The sequence below is a fragment of the Panthera tigris genome, chromosome D1 (assembly GCF_018350195.1).
Source record: "Panthera tigris isolate Pti1 chromosome D1, P.tigris_Pti1_mat1.1, whole genome shotgun sequence".
Taxonomy (NCBI): Eukaryota; Metazoa; Chordata; class Mammalia; order Carnivora; family Felidae; genus Panthera; species Panthera tigris.
This window is the reverse complement of record NC_056669.1, coordinates 80,647,132-80,671,243: the sequence shown is the minus strand read 5'-3', so window position 1 is coordinate 80,671,243 and position 24,112 is coordinate 80,647,132. Positions and strand designations below refer to the sequence as shown.

Here is a 24,112-nt window from a genome sequence, read left to right as displayed (position 1 = left end):
GTGATGTGTCCATGCCCAGAGAAAGCTACTTTCTCCCCCGCCTCCCCGCCTTAGCACCTTACAAAAATATAGTTCATGGAGTTCTTTGCATAACTATAAAGTAGGCTAATCAATAGAAAGACCTTATAAATATGTGGAAGTGACAAGATTTGGACTGAACTGTACTTGACACTGTGCCTTGGGAACTGGTTAGTCAGGACTTGCTTGTCTTGTTAAATTTCCTCTTTGTCTAAGGCTATCATGTCTCTCTTTAACTTTACTTCCAATTTCCCTCCCCTCCTTCTTCCTCTCTAACAACACTAAGTAGAAAAGAAAACAACAAACAACTAGGTTCTAAGAACATGGTAAGGCCAGCATTGGAACCCTAAGCACTGACAGTCTTCACCAATTCCTAAAATCAAGCTTGATAGGTTTTCCTCTAGGAAAATGCATTTAGAAGTAAGAATATACACAGAAACAGCAACATGCTATATTAAGATGCCAGGAGAACTCCCACGACAATCCTGACCAGAGCATACTTTTTGATGTTAAGAGTCCCTCTAAAGCTACCTCTTCTGTCACTCAATATGGTATTGGCATTTATGTATACACATTATAGTAGCATTTGTTCAAATTTAAATGGATACTTTCAATTGACTTGCTATAAAATTGGGAGTCCACACAAATAAAAACTCGTCAGCATTTGCCGCATAGTTTTCTAAAATATAATAACCATTTCAAGCCCAGGACTAATTTCTTTTAGGCCCTTTCTTCATCTTACCATTCAACCATTTGATACACTTAAATTTCCCAATTCTGCTGGACATTTTCTGATTACAAATATAAAAACACCAGCGCAAATAACTGGACCAGCACCTTGCCTGGTTCACTTCTGAAACAGAGGTGTAGCAGTGCCTGCTTTATATGAAGCTTTCAAGAAGTATATGCTGAATGAAGAAAATAAAAGAAAGAAGGAAATAAAAGTCATCTACACTCTCACCATTGATAAACAGCTATAATTAAATTTTTGGTAATTCCATCCAAAGTATTTTTCTTGAACAGTATATTTATGACCGGTATGTACCCAAAGGTATGGTCACACGGGTTGTTAATTTATGACTGAAAAAAGAAAAAAAACATGCGGTGCCTGGGTGGCTCAGTTGGTTAAACCTCCGACTTCAGCCCAGGTCATGATCTCATCATTCCTGGGTTCAAGCCCTGCGACAGGCTCTGTGCTGACAGCTCAGAGCCTGGAGCGTATTTCAGATACTGTCTGTCTGTCTCTGTCTCTGTCTCTCTGCCCCTCCCCAACTCATACTCTGTCTGTCTCTCTGTCTCAAAAATAAATAAAACTTTTAAAAAATTAAAAAAAAAAGAGAAAAAAGGAAAAATGAATTCATAACTGAGTCTCTGAAATGTCTGACACCCCTTCATGTGCTGGCCTGACCTCCCCAGGAAAGCTTCACCAAGTCAGGATACCTGACCAGTTAATCTCTGAAATAGCTTGTGGCCTCCAACCAAGTGATCCAGAACTAAGGTCTGCATTTATTTTAAGCTAGTGCCAGAGCCCTAAACAGTGTTAAAAATTTGCCTTTCCCTTATAATTCCAATTTCCCTCAGGAATTGGGTAGAGTTCACTCAAAACCATGCTTGGCATGACCAGTGAATGACAGCAAGTATAAAATTGTGTTGTTTTTTTTTTACATTTTAATTTATTTATTTTTGAGAGAGAGAGAGAGAGAGAGAGAGAGAGAGAGAGAGAGAGAGAGAGAAGTCGGGGAGGGGCAGAGAGAGAATGAGCACAGAATCTGAAGCAGGTTCCAGGCTCTGAGCTCTCAGCATAGACCCCGATGCGGGGCTCGAACTCACAAACTGTGAGATCATGACCTGAGCCGAAGTCAGACGCTCAACCAACTGAGCCACCCAGGTGCCCCAAATGACAGCCAGTATAAAAGAAATGAGTGGGGTGTCTGGGTGGTCACTTGGTTAAGCGCTGGACTTTGGCTCAGGTCACAATCGCACAGTTCATGAGTTCAAGCCCCGCATTGGGCTCTGTGCTGACAGCTCAGAGCCTGGAGCCTGCTTCAGATTCTGTGTTTCCCTCTCTCTCTCCCCCTCCCCTGCTCACACTTTGTCTCTCTTTCCCTCTGAAAAATAAATAAATAAACATTAAAAAATTGTTTTTAAAGAAATTACTAACTTCATTTTTATAATAAACACAACAAAATTTATCTTCTTGATCAAGTTACAGTGATCTTAAAAAACAAAAAACAAAAAACAAAAACACCTAGGAAAGGCAATGTGGTGCTAGACAAAGAATGTGGTTTGGAGTAGGCATGTTCTGGGTTTGCAAGCTGCCTATATGCCTTTCTAATTGTGTGACGAATGACAGGGACAGAAGCTTAAGTAATGACAACTCTCCATTTTCACAACTTTGAGAGTAGTAAAATCATCTTCATAGGGGCGATGAATGAATTAAATGAGGTGCAGTTTGTAAGTGGTCTAACTATGCTTAATTCATTTTAATTGTATAACAAATTTTAATAACCAATTTTTTTCAATATTCTATTGTCATACAGAGGAAATTTTATATATAGACAAAGTTCTTGGTTTCTACTGCATAAAAGATATACAATATAAAATATACTTTATAAAATTGAAACATATTGTATATCTTTCTGCAAGAAAAGTAAAGATATTGTCACTCTTTATATTTAAATTGATTCACAAATTCAGTCATAATCAGTTTCCACATACTTTTCACCTTTTGCCCACAACCTAGCAAACAACATACTGTCTGTCCTTTTTCTTCTTTTGAGTTTAAGACTGTAAAATTGCTTCTAGAGTAAATATTTTAATTCAAAACTTATTGGTTTTGAGAGTCCATTTGTCTATTCCTAAAGAGAGTATACAAAAAAAAAAAAAAAAAAAAAAGGAAAATGTGTTGCATCATAGTCCCAAAGAGGAAGAAGAGAACTAGCATTTACTGAGCACTTACATTGTCCCAGACTTTGTGCTTGCTATTTTTAAATTAACCAATATCATTTCCCCAACAACCCAGGTAAATTAAAATGTTATTGATCTCATTCAGTTGATAAGCAAATTGAAGCTCTTGCAGGTTAAGTTACCTAAGGAAGACATTTGGCTGAAATCCAAATCCAAATCCAAATGTTGACCTTTTTCTTGCCAACAGCAAAATGACTCCAAATATGGTTTGGGATAGAAATTTTTGAGCTATATAATTTGCAGCATCCTTCTGGGAAGAAATTAGCAGCACAGATGAAAATGTTTAAGCAAATTTCTAATAGATCTAAATGAGATGGAGAACTTCTGGAAGGCTCACTGCTCATCCCCTCAGTGCTCCATCAATCAAGAGTCTAAAGTTCTTTGACCTGAAATCCTTTCTGTTTTTGTTGTTTGGAGCCTAAAAATGATTATTAACCATTCTCTTTTCTTTTGACTGCCTCTACCAACACAGAAATCTCTGCATTGGTCTCTTAGAGGACTTTTCCTTTGCAGTAAAACTCTAATAAGACTTTGATACATGCTTATCACTTAATTATCTGAAAAGATACATTGTTTTATTGGAACACTATATCTGAATTTGTGGAGACAGACATGCACAAACAAACATAATGCTTCTTGATCCACAATTCAAGCGAATGTTAAAGTAGTCAAAGAATAACTGAATTGTGTATATTTATAATTTTGTCTAAAAGTTCCCTGTAGATGCAGCCAGAATCTCTGACTTCTTCAAATACTGGATGTAGAGTGGCCCTGAGTGTTTTTGACAGTTGACTAATTGACTGTTGAGTCAGGGATACATTTAGTTTGGATTTAGTAAGAGACATTTATGTGGCTTGCAGGCACTTCCATAAATTTTTCAAGATTATTAACTATCTTAATATAGCAATGAATTCTGGGGAAACTCCTTCCCCTTCAAATGCTGACACTTTCAGGTGCCAGGCCAGGAGTTGTATGGAGAGGTGCTCTATGGCGTCCAGCACTGATAATGCAAAAGAAATAAGATATGAAGTACAGGAGTTAGAAAATATGCCATGGGAAATTATGTTTACATTTCCAACTCATATGTGAAACACATCTCAGACATTTTCAAATTTGCCACAATATTAAAAATACATGACATTACCGATAATGAGTTCTAAAGCTGAAATAAACTTTTCAAAACTATCAATAAAAAAGACTATCAATCAACCATGCTAGAGGAAGAGGAAAGACTGCATTATTCTTCTACACGTTCTATGGAATATTTTTTAAATGTCATATTAAAAGGTACTTTCATAAAACACAGACAAAAAATGTGGAGCAAAAAGCATGTGGGAAGTTAATTAAAATATTGTTACCTTTCTGGATTTTTACGTTATGTATTTGAAGATTTTTTTAATTTGTAAATTTGTGATTTTTTTCCCAGGTTAGTTACTTTCATACCTTATTTTGTATTCATATTTTTGTATTATTTTCTTAGAAAAGCTTCGAAAATTGTGTGCCTTCTTCTCATGAATAGCTGTAACGTATCACACACATATGTGCCAGCCATCCTGCTAAATGTTTCACACATGCGAACTTATTAAAACCTCACAACAGCTTCATGTACAAGAAATTATTTTTTGGTTGCTATTTTACTCCTCCCAGATGAACTTGACTCTGTACCCCAGGTCACTCTGACTCCTAAGCCAGGGTTACTGATTTCAAACACTCCTTCAAAGGAGGGGATTTTCAATGATCCTAGGTGTCCTTCTTTCCGATTCAGGTCAGGTTCTGACCTGATTTGCACATTTTTTTTTTTTTTCTGTAGCTAAGAGCTCCTAGGAACTGTCAGCTTCGTTAAAAGTAACATGTTTTCATTGTTCTCTTCAAAGTGTTTAAGGGTCTAGAGTCCTTTGAATGGATGAAAAATCCACTTGTCATTGTTATTTGCTATCTGTGAACTTGATTTTGGAATTCCCTTCAGGTCATGGGTAAGTTTCCTTTTCTTCTGCCCTGGGTTCTGAGCCAAGAAACAAATCGAGAACCTTCTTCAGAGTGTACAGACCTAGCCTCGGCTTCTCATTCTCTCCTCGCTCTGCCCCTTGCAAGGTCGTGGCTCAGCACTGAGGATACTCAGCAAATAAACTCTGTGTGCTGTTGCTGCCATGGTTATTATTTAGCTACTCTAGCTTTCTAACCAGAAAAAAAAAAAAAAAAAAAAAAAAAAAAGATGTCAGGATTTTCTAATTATCTGCCTTAATATTTAAGAAAGGATTAATAGATTGATCTTTTCCTAAAGGTGGCAAAATAAGTTATATTATGAATCTGCCAGTTTGCCCTTTTATTATATGTATGCCTTTTCGTAACTTCATTAAGTCCTTATAAAAATAAATTGCCTAGTTGATTAATGGAGCAACAGTCATCTAAAGTGATAAGGCTCTGTAATGAAATCAAGGCTCTGAAAGAAAGAAACTTGTTTAATGGTATACTCCTCCATCCAGGAATGAATCTGCTGTGCAGCACTTCTACACAACAGAGTAGAATGTACATGTCAGAGAGAGCAATACCATTTTCCAGCAGGTTGCCACTTGCAAGGTTGAGCAGTCATTTGGGGTGCTAGGCATAAGAGGCTTCACTTCAGAACTCTTCTATGAGCACGAGTATAGAGGGAGCCCAGAACTCTCCATCTTGGCAGGATGCTCCTATGTCTGTATCCTACGTATCCACCTTTTCTCCTGTCATCACTCACAATTGGGTCCCATCACCGTGCACCTTAACTCTGTTCATATCAGTTACCTAAAGAAGACCGGGATTCCAGATCATCCTTTAACACTCAAATTTTCGTTCTCTTGTTTTAGGGCAACAGACATCGCCTTTGTGATCATCTCCTATTCTTTCTCAACACTCCGAGATACTTTCACTATACCCTCTTGTGTTCAAAGTCATCAACAGTAATGTCTTTTGTGTCCCCCCACCTTCTTGCTCTAACCGAAACCTGGGACAACCCTGAAACCCTAATTTCCATGCAGCATTCTCAGGTAATAGCTATTTGTCTCCCATACTAATCGGGACTGAAGATGAGGTGGTGAATTTCTTGCTCCTCGTTGCTGCTTCAAGACCATTTCCTCTCCCTCCTCGTTAAAGGTTCACAGATTTGAGTCTCACCTTATCAATCCATACTTTCTACTACCTCTCCTAGTGGATGTCACCTACCATTGGACACTTCTCTAGCTTTTCTAAAGATTGTTAAATTCTTGGCTCAGTGTAAATCTTTCAACAGGACTCCTAAACTAATTCTTTGAAATTGCAATATACACAGATCATCTTTCTAGGACCTTGGCTCTATCTTAAAAGTTGTTTTCTCCTACTCTATTTCACTCATGTACTCCCATAGCATACTTTTGATCAATGACTGCAAACTCTCTAAAATCTCCAATTATCAGCTCCATCCTCCTAGCTTACTCTCCAAAACCTCCAATTCCAATAATCCTTTGACTCAGATTTTCAATCCATTGACTCTTGACCAAGATTTTTCAGTTCTCAGCCCATTATATTTTGACTGTCCTTTCCTTCCCTTGTGCCCTCACTTTCCTCTTTATGATTCTAATCGTCTGCCATTATACTCACCCACTTGTGTATACCCTCAGGGTTCTGACTCTTGTCTCAGCTTATCATAAACTCATAGTTTTATCAGACCCTAGTTAAAACCAACGCTCCATCTGTATCCTGTCTATCTGTATCCACGCACACGCTCCTGTCTATCTGTATTCACGCACACCAGCATCACTGGAGGAAAACATAGGTATGCTGTGGGGAGTCGATTTGTTTTAAATTAATGATTTGACTGGACTTGTGCCATGCTGTCATACCTTCTCTTTTCCCTTTTAACATCTAGCACATACACTCCTAACACTCTCAGTTGCAATTTTGCTGTCTACCTCATTATTATAAAGAAGGTGTACTGAGGTGCCTGGGTGGCTCAGTCTGTTAAAAGCATCAGATTCTTGGATTTCAGCTCAGGTCATAATCTCATGGTTTGTGAGTTTGAGCCCCACATTGGGCTCGGGGCTGAAAGCCTGGAGCCTGCTTGGGATTCTCTCTCTCTGTTTCTTTGTCCTTCCCCTGCTCATCATGCCCTCTCTCTCTCTCTTTCTCAAAATAAATAAACATCAAAAAAAAGTATACAGAAAAAATTACCCACCAAACCACATCTACCCACAATTATCTACACTTTTGTGCAATAACGTCTACACTCTCACCTGCTACAACAGAAGATTTATGAACACATAGTTAAAATGAACTTTTCTCACAAACTATCCACCAACTCTTATTGCTTGCTGAAGCAAACTGTTCAATAATGTACATGTACAATCATACAAAGATGCCCAAGAACTATCCTCAAGTGAAAAAAGAAAGCAGATTTCATATCTGAATGAGCCAACAATTGGAAGAATATCCTAGGTAGAGGAAAAGTGAGTTTACAGATGTCTTATACTTACTATTTTCACTGTTTTTGTTATTATTGTTAATTATATTCATTTGTTTATATACTTATTTAATTCATTCATTTATACATTTATTGAGAATTTAGTCTGTTAAAGGAATTACTCTAGCTCTGTGGATAAAGCAATTGAGAATGCAGAAAAAAAATGCTTGCTTTCATGAGTTTTCTAGTACAGGAACAGACAATAAACAGCAAAAATAAGATATAGGGGATGTTAAATGGTGATAAGTGGTATGGGTAAAATAATGCAGGGAAAGGAGATAGAATAGGTCAAGAAAGGAGGGTTGTAGACTTTATAAGGTGACCGTGGAAAGCCTCTCTGTCAGGAAAAGAAAATCAATTAAAATTGGAGAAAAATTATTTCATTTTCATGCAATTATCATTTACTGAGTATATTTACTATGTGCCAAGGTATGGACCTGAACACAAAATAATTCAGCATGTTTCCATGCTTAGTTGGAATCATCTCGACTTCTATTCGCATTGGTGCTGAACCTTTAATTTCTACCATCTCTAAACAAAAATTATTATAGTTAGGACCAATGGAGTCCTACTAAGTGTCAGGTAATGCAGAATTACTTTCCCTACCTTATCTCATCGACTCCCCACAGGTGACTAGGAGGTAGGTGGCACTCTTTCTATTTTACAAATAAGAAAGCAGTCTTGGAAATATGATGGTGATCAGGCTAGCTCATGAAACCAGTAAGTAGCAAAACCAGGATTCAACAAGGAAATTATGACTTGGTATCTTGAGCCTTTCCTACCATGCATGCTTCTCTCTTGGTGATTATGAGCCAGGAGTACCCAGCCAGAGGGACAGCCTCAGAGTTCTGGCACTGAATAAAGATTCAGTAGGGCTACCTTATGCTTATAAAGTCTGGTAATATAGGCAGACCATGCCGGCAGTGGTAATGCTCTAAGGAGGTAGTGTTTGTTTTTAAATTGTTTCCATCATCTTTTAGCAATACCCCCCACTCTCTTTCTGGCTTTTTTTCCCTTTGATGGAACTGGCAGGGGAGAGGCGCCCCGATTTATTAGGGTTTTCTTAAATCAGGTGTTTACAACCTTCCCTAGCTCCCGGTTTATGTAAGTATGCATACAAGTATGTACACCTGCATATATGTATATGTTATGTCACAACTTCTACTTAACAAAGGACATTGTTGTAGAATGTCCTTAGCAACAAAATGGAGCACTTAATCTTTCCATAAAGATACAGTTAAATGAAGAAGATCATATTATAATGCCATATGACTCAGGAAAAAAAATAAGCTTATATTAAACAATTGTTAGTGTTATCAACCATAAGGAATTTCCCAGTCATCAATTTCCATTGTATCTCTGAAGAATATCATTAAATTATCCTCAAATAATATAACCATGATGCTGCTTGTTTAATTATTATTCAAGTATTTCTTTTTCTTAAAGTGCCCATGCCCCTAGGGAGAGACAAAACATAAATTCAATTTATATCTTGTTTCAAACTCAGAACCTGCTATTAATGATCTATTGCAAAAAATTTCCTTTGTGTGACATCAGCATCAGGCATGTGATGCTATAGGATTTGTATATATCTTTTTTATACAAATAAAATATCTTTTTTATATTTTGGATCCAGAGCAATCTTTTAATTTTATTTGAGGCATGGTCCCAAGCTACATTCTGGTTCCATTTTCCGACCCATCGGTGACAATAATGTAACTTTGTGTTCTAGAAACTCCACTTGTTATCAGTTCTACCATTTCAGACAAACAAAGGTTTGCTTCTTCCAGTATATATTACGAGACCTAATGGGTGGGAAGCAATTGGAGAGTGCCAGATGAAAGGTACCATAGTAGGTTAGTACAAAAAAAAATAGGTAGGGCATCACACAATGTGTCATCTCAGCTGGCTTGGCTAATAAAAGTGCCAGCTAATTGTCTCTTACGGCTGTTGAGTCCCTCTGGAGAAACGAGGGCCAAATGGGATTGGTCTTACCTAGAACATGGTGTATACCTGGAAATGTATCTCATGGAGACTTGTTTGTTTGGCAAGAAATTACATTTTAACTCCGACTCAGGTGATTTCACAAAGATTTCTGATCACAACCAAGTGAGCTAAGTAACCACTGAGGTGTTAAATATATGCATTATTTTTATGTTATGACTTTACTTCCAGATGTGCTCATGACAGGAAGGGTAAATAGGGTTTACATCCGGGGTCATTTTAATCAATTGGTGATGGCTGTCAGGAGAGCAGTGATGAAGAGGATTCTGAGGCCATAGGTAGAGTCTCCAGAAAAGAGGGTCATGGGAGATGACTTTGACTCTTACACAGTGAAAGCAGACAGGTATAGCAGAAGTACCTTATAATTTCCATGCCTGGTATAGGTCATAATTACTATGGTCAAGTCAGAAAGTGGTAATGATATTCATATACATATCTAGGAAAATCCCTACGGGTATGGCACACCCAATCCTGCCAAATCATGTTCAGTTCTCTCAATAGACATAAAATATTTTTTCAGTTGGATTTTTTCCTAGTAACTGACTAATCTGAAAATAACCAAATGAATTCTATTAAGCTATTGCTCAGTAACCAGTTGCTTGATTTAATTTAACTTGCTTTTCTTCATACCAGTGCAGACACAGCTTAAATATCTTTTGAGGGAATGTTTTTTAGGGGTTGGCTTAATTCCTAATGAAACTCTGAAGGGGCCTTTGGGCTTCAGAAAATTTAAAACTATAGCGTTAACTTGTTCTCTCCCGGGCCAATTAACTGGGTAGATTCTTTGCATTCAATTTGAAGCTCCTGTACTCCAGCTAAAGTTTCATTTTCTCTCTCAGCAGTTGGAAACCTATCTCCTTGAACAACAGAAACTAAGCATGAAACTTAGGCATACTGAGCTCAACGGGCCTTGGCGCTGGCCCCCAAATACTGGTGTGCAGAATATCCCAGAAACTACAGTTTCACTCGGCTCCCTTTCATAAGCCGTGGAAGGAAGTGAAGGAAGCATGCCAGGTTGTTATTCAACTCCCGTATTTAATCAAACATTGCCCGGGCACTTCTGAAACTCTTCAGCTCCTAAATTGAGAGTAAAAGCAAAGAGAACACAGGATGGAAACTACTTAAACATGAAGGCTCTCAGGATTACTCAGGATTGTGTGGCCATTCTCCCCAAACTCCTAAAGTCAGCAAGAAAGCCCATTTCAGTCCCGGTGGTTATTTCTAACCGAATGCTTCACAGCTTTCTCAAGGATGCCAATACACATTCTTTCACTTTGTGTTAAGTGACCGACTGGTGCCCTGCACATGAGGCCCCTCACTACTGCTCGCACCATGTTTTCTCCATTCAGGTGTTTGGTACCCTACTATGAGAAAGACAGGTTTGTTTATGATCTAAGAAAACATCATAGGACTTGCACAAAGCAACAGGTGCGGGCCATGAGTCATTTTGGTGTCTTCACCTGCAAAGGGGGAAGCCAGCATGTGCCAGAAATTCCTGATACACCAAGGGACATTACCAAAGTCTTTCTCCCTTTTTTTTTGGGGCAGGAAACAGATGACCCCTGGTTTGCCACCGCTCAAGAGACCCAGCCTGCCTCAAAGTCAAAATGGACCAACCTATGAAAGCTGGAGGGTTGGGCTTTTTTTTTTTTTTTTTTTTTTTAAGGCCTGAATGAGGTGATATCTTCATGCTGACAGCTGAGAAGCAGGTCAGTCAGGTTCTTGGGTGCTCTATTACACAAGCAAGATTGGGCCAGCTCCACCAAATTTTGTTTCTGACACCCTCCTGCCCAGTGGGACATTGTCATACTTCACCCCTCTGCTTTCTCTAATCCTCGGCAGACGCGTTGCAGCCAGGACAGCTGTCTGTGATATTTTAGTTCCTGTTTGTAAATACCTCCAAAACCTGAAGGTAAGGGTGTGCTGGGTTGCCTGGGATTCTGTCTCTCTTTCTTTCTCTCTCTCTCCCTTACTTTTTCCCTTTGCTTCCCCCCCCCCTCATTTATTTACCAAAGAGAATCAAAGCAGGCTCAACTTTTGCCACTCTGGCAAGTAGTTACGGAGATCCTTGAAAAAACAGGTAGTTGTTTTGTTAAGTAATCACCTTCCAAATGAGCATTTGCACCAAGTGACTTAGTTTTTCCAATTACTGCCAAATTTGCTACATGATGAACCAGCTGGAGAGTTAAATAAAAACCTCACTTAAAATGTACATGAATACAAGGGAGAGTTTCCTTAAATCAGATCTTAGTAAAAGTTTCAACATGTCTAAAGTGGAAATGGCAAGAATGTAAACTGATTACTTAGATTTTAATTATGCATTTTGGCTTTAAGGTTCTTGCTAAAGTACTAGAATAAGACAGGTTTTGAAGAACAATCTTTGAATTACAGGCTTCTGTATATCTTTCCAAGGATTTTATTAATCAAAAAAATTGGCAAAACGTTGTGTATGTAAACTATTTCACTTAACATGCTATGTGCTTACGGCCGGCAGTCACTGTATACCTAAAACGTTGTTAAGTCAGTTGCTTCAGAACACATCTTATGGAATGAAGGTGTGGATAAAGTTCCTTAAAATTATTTTCAGTTTGTGGTTGTGTAAAAGGCTCCTTTAATTAAAGGGATGCTTATTTACTGCTTAGCCCTTTCTATTTGATCTACTGAGGCATTTTCTACAGACAGTGAAATGTAACAGAAGGCTGAAAACCCCAAGCTTGGGAATTGGGGTCCAGAATATTTCTTTTGGAGACAGTCTTTCTTTCTAAGATTGATACTCTTCCACCTAATTATTTATTTCAGCACTGAAGTTTATGACTAAGAATGCTCACGTGAGCTGGGATCGTGACCTAAATATTTTTCCTGGATTTACGCATACCCCAGTCTTTTAATTAGAATTATGTTCACAAACTTGAATTTTTTTTTTCCTAAAGGAAAAGTCATGTTTTTCTTTTCTTTTTAAATCAAATAAAAGTAAATGATACGCCCTAAGGTCCTCAGGTACAATCCTCCGTTCTGGCTACTAAGACTTCTCAAAACCCTTTTATAAAAGAGGCATTTCTAGGAGCATAGTTCATTAGGTCCTCATTTATTGTGGCTTTCATTTAGGAACGGCAAATACTGTTGAAGATTGTAAAGGCCACTCAAGAGTAACACTCAGGGTCTGCCTGGGTTATTGGCTGCATGTCAGACTGAATTTCCTAGGACAAAGACAAACAAAACCCATCTGTCTTAATCTGTAGCCTGAGATCTATAATAAGAAACAAGCAAAAGCAACCGAGAGAGAAGAAGCACAGTCCAAGTATTGTTTAGTTATTTCACAGCAGAATCCAGGTTTTCTATTATCCCCTTCGTGTACCTGAACTAACACTGTCCTTTAACAGTTGGATTTTGACTGAGTTTAGAGTAACTAGCATTTCTCTTCCCTTGCGTAGGTGGACCTCGCAGGGTACCTCCTTATTTTTAAAGCTTGGTATAAAATGGGTATGACTCAGTTACAACAGGAAGACTGGGCAGAATAATGACTTTATGCATTTAAGGGGAAGCAAAATTATGCACAGACAGTGTGAATTTGTTTCCCTCAATGGACACGGTTGCCATTTTCTCCCACCACCTCGGCAGCCCTCCATACAAAATTCAAATGTGAAACCACTTTCTAGTGCCAACACCAAAAAACAGGGGAGAAAACTGTGTTCATTTTCTCCACGTACCATAATTATTTTTTAAAAAGTGAAGCTCATACTCTCTGAAAGCATATTTTAAAATTTGTTAACTACCAGAAACGATAAAAATAGTTCAATATATACAGACAGGTTTAGAATCTGTGTTTCAAGTATCACAGAGTGGAAGGAAATCCTCCTCTCTTTTTCTCTTCCCTGTATAATAATTCTAGTCTTAGAGGTTTTTCAAGTTTGTAATGGTCTTAGCTCAGTTCCTGTGTTATACAGTCTCCAAATTCCTCTCCTGAGTTCCCACCTAGGGGCAAGAAGGGACAAAGACCGGGAGGGGGAATGATGCTACCTGGTTCTCCCGATTTGCTCTTGCTCTACGATTGTATTTTCTGTCGTCCCATCTCTGTCTGCCTCCACAGGGCACCTGGTTGACAGATGAACTTGGGCACACATGAGCACACCAACCATCATCCAGCATAACTTCACATAACAAGGACACAGCACAGTTTAAATATTTAAACTCTACAGATGGAGAGAGGCTGAGAAAAAAGTGCAAAGAAAAAGAGCACAGATTCCTCTTACTGCCCTTCAGAGCGCCTGTATCACCTCCTTTAGATTTTGCTGCTTACAGTGTGTCTGGTTTAAGTCAGAATGGGGTCGAACTTAACCGACATTTCCTAGTCTTTTCTCCAGCAAAAACCCAGGCCTGGGATTCTGAAGAGCTGATGGTTTCTATTCCTGCCTACTTCTATCCCTTTAAGATGAAGGGACCTGAGTGAGAGGTGTAAACTGTTTCTCTTGGAAAACAAGGAGCAGAAGTGAAGTGTCCTCTGCTTCAGGCTGGGACAACAGGAATAAACTGATTCTGGCGAAAGCCTTACCCATAACTGGAATAAACTGTAAATAGTATTCACGACATACATCGTCTCTCTCTTCTCTTTCTTTTCCCTCGAGATAAATTATAGGCAGTAACAGAAGCCTTGGCTCATTTGGGGTATTGATACCTTAGGTTTTCAAGTTACAGTCAAAAGCTGGGTAAAGGGTAGAGAGATCCCCTTGGTGGTTCAATGTTACAAAGTGAGTCAGGAACAACAAAACTCACTTTGCTGACTCTTGATACGTGGATTCTCATTACGGGAAGGGAGTGAAAGCTCATTCCTCATGTAACATGAGAAAATTAGAACAGCTAAGGGCTGTTTTTTCCCCTCTGACCACCACTTCATTAGGATGAAAAAATAACCAGAAAGCCTAGATGTAGGGAAAGCAAGTCAAAATGTATAGTAATGACACAATGGGTGGCTAAGTATAATTCGTAAAGAAATCAGACCACTGGAATTAGATAATGAGAAAGGTTATAATGTTTGCTATGAACCTGGCAGAGTTCACAGAAGGATGTTTCTGAAAAGATACATGTAAGTATTTCTAAAACTAAACTGAATTGTATTTTAAATGTGCCAGGTGGAGCATCCATTTAATAATGTGTTGGTGAAAACTAAAGGTCCTGGGGATAAGAACTTGTGTTTTGTTAATTTGTAAACTATATGCTAAAGGTGTTCACCCAGAACCATAGAGACGATTGCTGGCATTTTCTTAAATTGGGATAAAAGTGTATTTAGTGTGTTTGAGAGGTACTTAAGGTAGAAGGCCCTCGTTTTCTAGTGTTTACAGTCATGGTATTATAAACTACTTTGGGTAAAATAATACAATTTGGAGAAGCGGTGCTAAAAATATATTGGTGGGAAAAACTTTCTAAAAAGCAGCTGAATTCTAGATCCTTTTGAAACCAGTTTCTATATTCCTTTGTAACTTCTTTTATGCAGTTGAGTGATTACTAGCTTTAATACTGAGGTTTGAGTCCTAACCTTATCTCTCAGTCATTAGCTCTGTGGTCTTGGTCACAATTACTTACATTTTTAATGCCCCATTTAATTATGTGTAAAACAGGATTGACAATCCTTTCCTCATTGTATGTTTGATTGGTTTGGGTAAGAATTAAATGAGAAAACATGTGAAGCATCTGACTTAATAAATGCATAACAGTAATATGTTTTCCAATTATGTTAACATTTTTAGGACCTATACCCATTTTCTTGGCTATCACAGAAATGTGAAAAATATAAACAAACAGTATCACAAATATAAACACCTAGGTAATCCCTACCAGGTTAAGAGACAGTATCACAAGCATTCAGAAGTCCCTTCCATGGCTACCTAATCAGTACTGTCTCTTTCCTTCCCACAAGTAACCACATTCCTGACTTTTAACATTCTTTTAAAAACTTTTGACAGTTTTTACTTGTTTTTGAATTTTACATACACGAAATCACACACTACAACTGGCATTGTGAGCTCTGCATTACATTTGTCATAATCACCTCTGTTGTACATGGCTTTAGTTTGTTAATTTTCATGTATGAATATTTCACAATTTACTATCTGATCTGTTACTGATGGATGTTTAGGCTGGAGACATTTATAAATAATGCTCCTATGAATATTCTTGTCTGCCTGTCTGCCTAGGCTTTTAAGTAGAATTATTTTAAGTGATAAGCATAAGATATGGCATATATTTGTAAAGCCTTAGAAATCCACAGGTATGAACTAATTACTAAAAGCTTTTGAAAAAATATATATATCAGGATGTAGTATAAATATACTTAAATTGTACCACTATGTAAGGTACTATTAATCAGGGAGAGGGCACTTAAAAGAAAATCAGAGGGAGTACATTGAGGCTCCTCAAACCCTAATAAAAAATTATTAAGGTTGAAAATAATTACAAAAATTTCTGGAAGCGCTCTTAAGAAATGGCAGGTGGGGAGCCTGGGTGGCTCAGTTGGTTAAGCATCTGACTCTTGATTTCGGCTAAGGTCATGATCTCATGGTTCATCAGATCGAGCCCCGTGTCCAGCTAGGTGCTGACAAAGTGGAGCCTTTTTGGGATTCTCTCTCTCCCTTTCTCTCTGCCCCTCCCCCATGCGCGTGCGCGCACGCGCGCGCGCGCACACACACACACACACACACACACACACACACACACTTTCTCAAATAAATAAATAAGCCTTAAAATAACAAAAAAAGGCAGGTAGGTAATACTGGACCTTAAAAATAGCAGTTGCACCTCCCTACCCTGGATGCTGTTAGTGAAAAATAAGCTCTAAGATACAATTCAAAGAGCAGGATATCAGTTTTCAGACTCTATCGTTTGAGGAGGAATAGCCTAATGTTTTTAAAAGAATATTTTAATATTAACGATCTTTCAAATTTTAGCATCTAATTAGGTTGGAGTCAGTAGTCTTGGATTTCAGTGCTACTCTTCCATTCACTAGTTTTCATTACTAGCCACTCTGAACCTCAGTTTCTTCCTGTGCAAAATGAAGATATTACAAGCATAATTATTTTGGTCTCCAGGGATCATTGTGAGGATCAAGTAAGACGAAATTGCAAACCCTTTGAAATGTAAGACACAGAAATTATATTCTAATAATAAAAAAATAGAAGTTAATGTCTATTAGCTACTTACTTTAGGTCAGGTATTGTTTAAGGTACTTGTACTTAAATCTTCACTCTTCAGAACACCATTGCGAGGTCAATATGATTATTATGATGATGCTTATTATGTGATTATTTTTCACAGGTTATCCATAATGCAAGTCAGAATTTTAATATAAACCTAATTTTAAAACCTTGTCCCTATATCCTGCTATCTGTGAACTATGGCATTTCCACACTTCAGAGGCAGAAGATTATGCCTGGATAAGAGAACTGTACAAGGGTTTCAACCCCCAACTCTGCTACTATCTGGCACCGTCATTTTTCCACACATGCTCCCAGCCAGATTCTTCATTTACACAGTAAGGGGATACAAGGAAAAAATATCCTAAAATCTAAAAGTCTTTCTGAATTTCCCTAATTTGGGATTCATAGGAAGAAGGGCATCATGAAGTGAAAAGTATTGTCAAAAAAGGGATGTTAATTTCAAATTCAAATAATTCAGATTAGGTGCTAGTGAAATATTTTCAAGTGGATTTCCTGACTGATTCACTTGAAAGTGGTATGTTTACAGTACAATCAGCAACATCATTTTCATCATAAATATTCCAAGTTACATCTTTATAAAGAACATATTTTCTTAAATAGGTTAAAAAAATCAGCCAGCTCTACATGTCCCATATTTACAATGCTTTACTTAGCAATCTATTTATAATATTCCATATACATATGAACTCTATGTATATGTTCATAGTTCATACATATATTTCAACTTGTCCCAAGCTAAATGATCTTTCAAATAGTGGAATAGTGGTGTATGGCTTGACAAAGTTTTGGCATGGCACTTCCTTAGAAGAAAGAAGAAAGAAATATTATACAGAATATAGAACTCACTCTAGTTTTAGTACATAATCCAAACAAAATAAACTTTAAGAACAAAGAGTATGGTATTATCAATTTAGTGTTACGTATCTAGATCCTTATCACTTAAAAAGATTTTTGGGGGGCACCTGGGTGGTTCAGCTGGAGAAGCATCTGACTTTGGCTCGGGTCACGATCTCACCATTCTTGAGTTCAAGGCCCTTCGACAGGCTCTGTTCTGACAGCTGGGGCAGAGCCTGGAGCCTGCTTTGTATTCTGTGTCTGGCTCTTTCTCTGCCCCTCCCCCACTTGCACTCTGTCTCTCTCAAAAAATAAATAAAAACATTTTTAAAAATTTTAAAAAAGTTTATTTATTTTTGAGACAGAGAGAGAGAGAGAGAGAGAGAGAGAGAGAGAGAGGGAGAAAGAGAATCTGATGCAGGCTCTGTATCAGCACAGAGCCCCAGGGCTCGAATTCACAAACTGTGAGGTCATGATCTCAGCGGAAATCCAGAGTATGATGCTTAACCTACTGAGCCACCCAGGTGTCTCAATCCTCATCACTTTAAAAATGTAGATCCATTTTTAAAAATTTGCTATTTTGTTGAATAATTCAGATGCTTGTTCTTTTTTTCTTTCAGATTCCCCTTAATTACACCAGTACCAAAAAAGGCTACAATGTTGACCTCAGCCAAAATTCTGTTGATTTCAAAAATGTTTAGTTTACTACTAATTGGAAGCCTTGGGGAAGAAGGTCCAGAAATAAACACAACACAAAGCATTGCAGCAGGCTTAAAAGCGATGCAAAATGCATCTGTTCCTTTGGAAAGTGATGCAAATTTAAGCTCAGATAAAGAAAATAGAGAAACCTCCAATCCCAAGACAAGTAATTCCTCTCTTTGGGATCCATCAAATAAAAACCATGGAACAACAGAGGTCTTTGGCAATTCATCGACAAACAACTTTTCTGGGAATCCAAGATCCACGCCTACGCTTCCCACAAATCCTCCCTCGATCCAAGGCTTTGTTTCTAAATTGCCTCAGAACTCATCTATAGCAGACGAAAATCCTCAGCCTGTCTCAGCACCTCCTGATGCTACATCTGCTCTATCTTCAGAAAAGTTCACTTGGTCTTCAGCCAGTGATACCATGAAAACCCCTGACAACAGTTCCATTTCAATTAGCATCCTTCCTGCAGCACCAAACACCACGTCTGCGTCCCCCATGATAACGGAACCAGATGAATGGCTCACCACAACCAGTGATAGCTTCGTAGGGTTTACTCCTTATCGAGAAACAACCACTCTACAGCCCACCTTAAAGTTTACCAATAATTCGAAACTCTTCTCAAACACATCAGACCCCCAAGAAGGTAAATATAAATGGATTTAACTTTCTTTTTGTGTGAAATTGAATCTCGAACTAAGTCATGTAGATTATATCTCAGGAATGTGCCATATTAAAAAAACAAACAAACAAACAAAAAAACAGGAAGTCCGCAATAGCAGACATGGTTCTCACTTTGAGGGGGTGACCATGATATTTGTTGGAAATAGTGAAGGGATTTTAGGGCTTAAGTCAGCATGCACTAGTCACTGTTGTATGGAAATGTAAGGAGACAGTGGGACAAATTTAAAAGGAGGTTAGGTTGAAAAGGAATAGAGACTGAGGTAGTGGTACAGTTTTGAGATGCTAGGTAACAGTTTTCACTGTATCTTAGAAAGCTACCTGAAATTTCCCATGCTTTTAGGAATAATATACAACTGAACTTTAAAAACATACGTATGTGAAAATTGAAATAAATGAATTTATAAATTATCTGATACCACAGAACAATCACAGGAAAAAAGAACACTGATATATATTTTACATGTAAATAAACTCAACCAAAGAAGATCCTCCTGAATTTTTAAGTTGGTACCTAATGAACACCATCAAAATTGAATACAGCTGTGAGTGTCACAAGAAAATTGTTTCATGGGAAAATTTTAATAATTCATTTAGGGATTATGCCAAGCTTTAAAACGTAAAGCTTTAAAACGTTATCTAATATTTAATAAAAATACATAATCTTTTATTTTTTCAAGTCTAACCAAGTGTTTATTTTCCTGAAATTTTTAAACAATACTTTTTCCCCCATGAATTGAATGATTTCCAATACAACTTGCTTCTAGATTATATTAATGATGTAAACAAAAAATCACACATACACATTCCTACTTGAAAGTTGTTAGCTTACAGGAAAAGTTTTAAATTCTGAAATCTAGGCTTTAAAATAGCACTGCAACTAATACATTGTGTACATATATATTCATTTTAGCTATAATTTTAACACATACTCTTATTCGTATCCCCTCTGATATTACATCAGAAAGATTTTTAATAAATATTCTCTCTCTTTTGTCTGTCTACACTCAATATATATACTGAGAATGCTGTGTACTTATGCCTACCTTTACTCTTTAATCAAAAGAAAATTACTTAACTTTGCTTTACTTTTATTTTATTAATAATTTTGCTCTAAAGCTTCCAATGTATAGGTAATTTTTTTATAAGTGGGCTTTAATATAGAATTACAGACTTTATAAGACCCCTTAATAAATAAAACTAATTAATTTTATCCACTAAATAAATTTTTTTTTAAACTGAAAATACAATATACTAAATATGAGTTCAGGGAGCATTACATAGTTTATTGATAACTTAGTTTAAGATAGGGTACTTGGTGAAAGGGATGATTGAGTAAAATTTTGAACCCCCAGACCTACACATCTGTTCTCAATATGCAAGACATTGAAAACATCTTGCTTATGATCTGTTTGTTGTATCTGGAAATATCCTGTATCAGGATACACTGCTTTTTTCCTTATAATGCCTTTTCTGTTAGGGTTTTGTGGATTCATTTTCTATTACCCACTTATTCCCATTAGCTTTTTATTTTTCAATTATTACAGAAACAAGCTCAAAGTTCATTTCATCATTAAAGTTCATTAGAGATTCAGAATTGATTAAAAACTTAATATGGCAGTCCATAGAGAAATCAGATCTTAATGGAGCATACACATGGCATTTCAGTACTATTGTTGTTTATAAAGGAAAGAAAGACAGTTATAAAACTAAGAAGTATTTCAAGGTAATTCAAAATTTGAAGTGTGGTTTTATCGGGAGGTATATTTGCCAATATACCCCAAATACTCAGTATTCCATAAAATATATACACACACACATCACCATTATCTAATTAAATATATATATATATATATATATATAGAGAGAGAGAGAGAGAGAGAGAGAGAGAGAGTTTTAACAGTCTTTGTTATAAAGTCCACATGTATATATTTCTCTTCTTTGAAAATTTATTTTCTATTTCTTTATCTGTTAATTATTTTTTCTTTGTTCTCTAGAGAATAAAAATACAGGAGTAGTATTTGGGGCCATTTTAGGTGCTATTCTGGGTGCTTCATTACTTAGTCTTGTTGGCTACTTGCTGTGCGGAAAAAGGAAAACAGATTCATTTTCCCATCGCCGACTTTATGATGACAGAAACGAACCAGGTAAAACAACTTTTAGAACTTCACTACATACAGTGGTTTTAATTAAAAGGGGATGATAATGTTCACTACCTTACCTAGAAGGGATTCAGAGATTCATATGACAAAAACAGACCAAAGATTTATTATGATCTCTCTCTGTTTCTCAAAGACCATAACCAAAATAATTATGGACCTGTGGGTGGAATTTGGAAACCATTTGGAACTGTGGTTCATTGCATCACAATTACTTTTAAATAAACCAAATCCCAGAACCTGAAACATGTCTATAAAATTGGAAGATAATGGCATGCTATTAAGGAAAAAATGGCCAGTGTTGTTAGCAATAACTGCAAAGCCATTCTTTGTCATGTTGGATCTCTTAGCAGCAGGAATTTGAACAATGACTTATTGTTTTTATTTATTTATTTTTTAGAGAGGTTGGTGGGTGGGGAGGACTGAGGAGGAGAGAGACAGAGAAAGAAAGAGAGAGAGAATCTCAAGCAGGCTCCACACTCAGCAAAGAGCCTGATACAAGGCTTGATCCCATGACCTAAGTGGAAATCCAGGAGTCAGACACTCAATAGACTGAGCCACCCAGGTGCGCCTGAACAACGACTTATTCTAATTTGGAGTTCTTCTAAAGTTTACACAGATACAGTTGCCCTCAATCAATTATTTTAATAAGTCTCTAAAACAGAATCTATGAAGAGTTGTATATTTGGGTACATAAAGTCACAGTAATTCAGGAATTTTTCACTCATGTGATGGCAAAGACCAACCATAGCATCTATGAAAAAGAAATTTATCTGCTAAGAATAAAGCACTGAATTTGTTCTTAATGCAATAATACTAATTAGAATAGAAATGAAATAACTTCAAGTGATTGATTCATTTTTTTAATACTACAGGAAAAAAATATGTTTTCTGGTTTACATAAGGGATGCTTGCCATGATAAAAACAAAAACAAAAACAAAAACAAAAAACTAGTTAAATGCCCCTGGTACATCCTGTTGAGAAAGTCTTTTGATTTTAATAAGTTCAGATCACGACTGACATGTTGTTCATCTTCAGAACCAAATCTGTTAATTGAAAATTTAACTTAATTCTATTCTGGGGGTTTCCAGCAATCCATATAAAATAAAAAGTGGCACTTTTCCAAATTAAAGGATAGGATTTCAAAAACAGGGGTATCCAACTTTTTTTTTTCTTAACACCAGAATCTTTTCTTTATCTGTTATCAGAAGCAAAAGCTCAGTCTATCAAACTGATACAATTTAAGATGTGATTGAGGCAGAGGGGAATAACTCAATCATATCACCAGTTTTACTCTTTCAAGACAGCTCCCCCAGGTTACCAGGAACCCAGTTGGTAAACAGATGGCTTAAAGAATAGCTAGAATATGAGACTACCTAAATGAATAATTAGATCACTAATCTAATTAGAAATTAGTCACTGCTTTAATGTTTAAAGGTACCTAGTACATGCCAAGTTCTCTTTGAAAATAAACTCAAGATCATTAAGATAGTAATAATTGGCTATTTGTTAAAAAAGTAAAAAGTAATCTCTTATAACGTTAATCAGAATCGTCAAGTGCATGATAACTAGGATCTATCATAAAGAAACATAAGCTTTTACAGATAGTTTTCTTCTGTCTCCATCTTCCCTGGCTCAACCATAAAAATGCTGAGACACTTAGTAAAATCATGACTCTGATTTAAAATTAATGCTCTTCACTTTTTAAAAATTATTTTTTGCACCAGAAACAAAAATTCTGAACATGTTGACAATGCTTTAAATTCACAAGATTCAAAAATCAATGAGACATATGTCTATACTTCTTCATGAAAAGTATTGCTCTCCTTTTGTTGTGATTTCTCCTTTATTTCCTTTATTTTTGGTCCATTGGCAGCAAAATTATTTTACAAGTTAAACTGTTCTCTTAGTCTTGGAAAGAAATGTGTATTGAAAAATATGCACTCGTTTAAATTTCAAACCTAGTGTCTGAAAAGCCCATATAACAGATGTACTTAACCTACTCATCTAGAACAATTTCTATAGTCTGGCAGATGCCTCAGCATGCATTCTCCAGACTGTTACCATAAAATAATTATTTTTTGGTTACTTTTTTAGTTCTGCGATTAGACAATGCACCGGAACCTTATGATGCGAGTTTTGGGAACTCTAGTTATTATAACTCAACTATGAATGATTCATCTATGCCAGCAGGCCGAGAAAATGCACGTGACGGCATTCCTATGGATGACATACCTCAACTTCGTACCTCGGTATAAAACAGAGGAAAGGCTTCTGACGGCAAATGATCGCCTACATCCTAGTCTTTTCACAAACCCATCCTCCAAAAGCTGAAGCAAGATCACTGTCATGTGGCCTGTGCCAAGGAGAACCATAAAAGCAAGAGACTAGTAGCAGAAACATAGACGATAATCTGAAAGGTTTCCTTTCTTACCATTTTTGGCTGTGCTGAATCATCTACTGAGTAACCTTAATTTGTATTTTGGTCTATTTTGTTGTTAGTAGGAAACGTTTGTGGGAATCAGGTGAAACAAAAGAGTTTCACCATGACTGCCCTGCCTGATAATTTAATTAACCCTTTACTCCTAATGCCATACATCAAGATTGTCACTCTCTTCAAGGAACAATGGAAGAGTAATTTATTTTTAATTTTGACTTAAAACAAGAAAGAGTATACAGAGTTTCTGTGCCTGGGAAATTAAAGTAATAGGAGTGAGAGATTGTTCTCTAGTACATTTAGCTTTCCTATATCAGCACATCCATGGTAAGCCCCTTGAGTTGCCAAGTTGACAATGACATTGCCTTCAACAGGGCCATGGTTGGAAAACTGACCCTAACCAGGAAAAGAATCACTTCTCTTCAAAGAGTGGGAAATTCTAAACTGTTTTATTTTAGGCCTCAATTAATTGGGTGCTTTAAAGACTCAATGAGAATCATGGGGGGAAAAGTCAGCCAAAGCATATATTTGTACATAATTTTTACAGTTTTAAGATGTTAAATAAGAGCAAGATTTATTATGTACTAGGTATCATTGCTTGATCATATATGGGATAGATTCTGTATCTCT

General features: G+C 36.9%; 2 protein-coding genes across 5 annotated transcripts in view; one reads left to right on the top strand and one right to left on the bottom strand.

The window, feature by feature from the left end:
• Positions 1–24,112, bottom strand: part of ANO3 (anoctamin 3) — a 183,800-nt gene that overhangs the window by 46,170 nt on the left and 113,518 nt on the right. The window lies entirely within an intron of this gene.
• On the top strand, positions 10,908–23,707 carry MUC15 (mucin 15, cell surface associated). Its single transcript, XM_042958505.1, has 5 exons — positions 10,908–11,166; positions 11,300–11,369; positions 18,120–18,850; positions 20,883–21,032; positions 23,143–23,707. The coding sequence occupies exons 3-5, from the start codon at positions 18,157–18,159 to the stop codon at positions 23,301–23,303; spliced, it is 1,005 nt and encodes a 334-aa protein (XP_042814439.1). The 5' UTR covers positions 10,908–11,166; positions 11,300–11,369; positions 18,120–18,156; the 3' UTR covers positions 23,304–23,707.

Bases quoted from the DNA above. Each gene is read 5' to 3' on its own strand.
- MUC15 (XM_042958505.1), top strand. From the start codon at position 18,157: ATGTTGACCTCAGCCAAAATTCTGTTGATTTCAAAAATGTTTAGTTTA. The intron at 18,851-20,882 runs GTAAATATAAAT...TTTGTTCTCTAG, and splicing joins CACATCAGACCCCCAAGAAG to AGAATAAAAATACAGGAGTA. The intron at 21,033-23,142 runs GTAAAACAACTT...TTACTTTTTTAG, and splicing joins TGATGACAGAAACGAACCAG to TTCTGCGATTAGACAATGCA.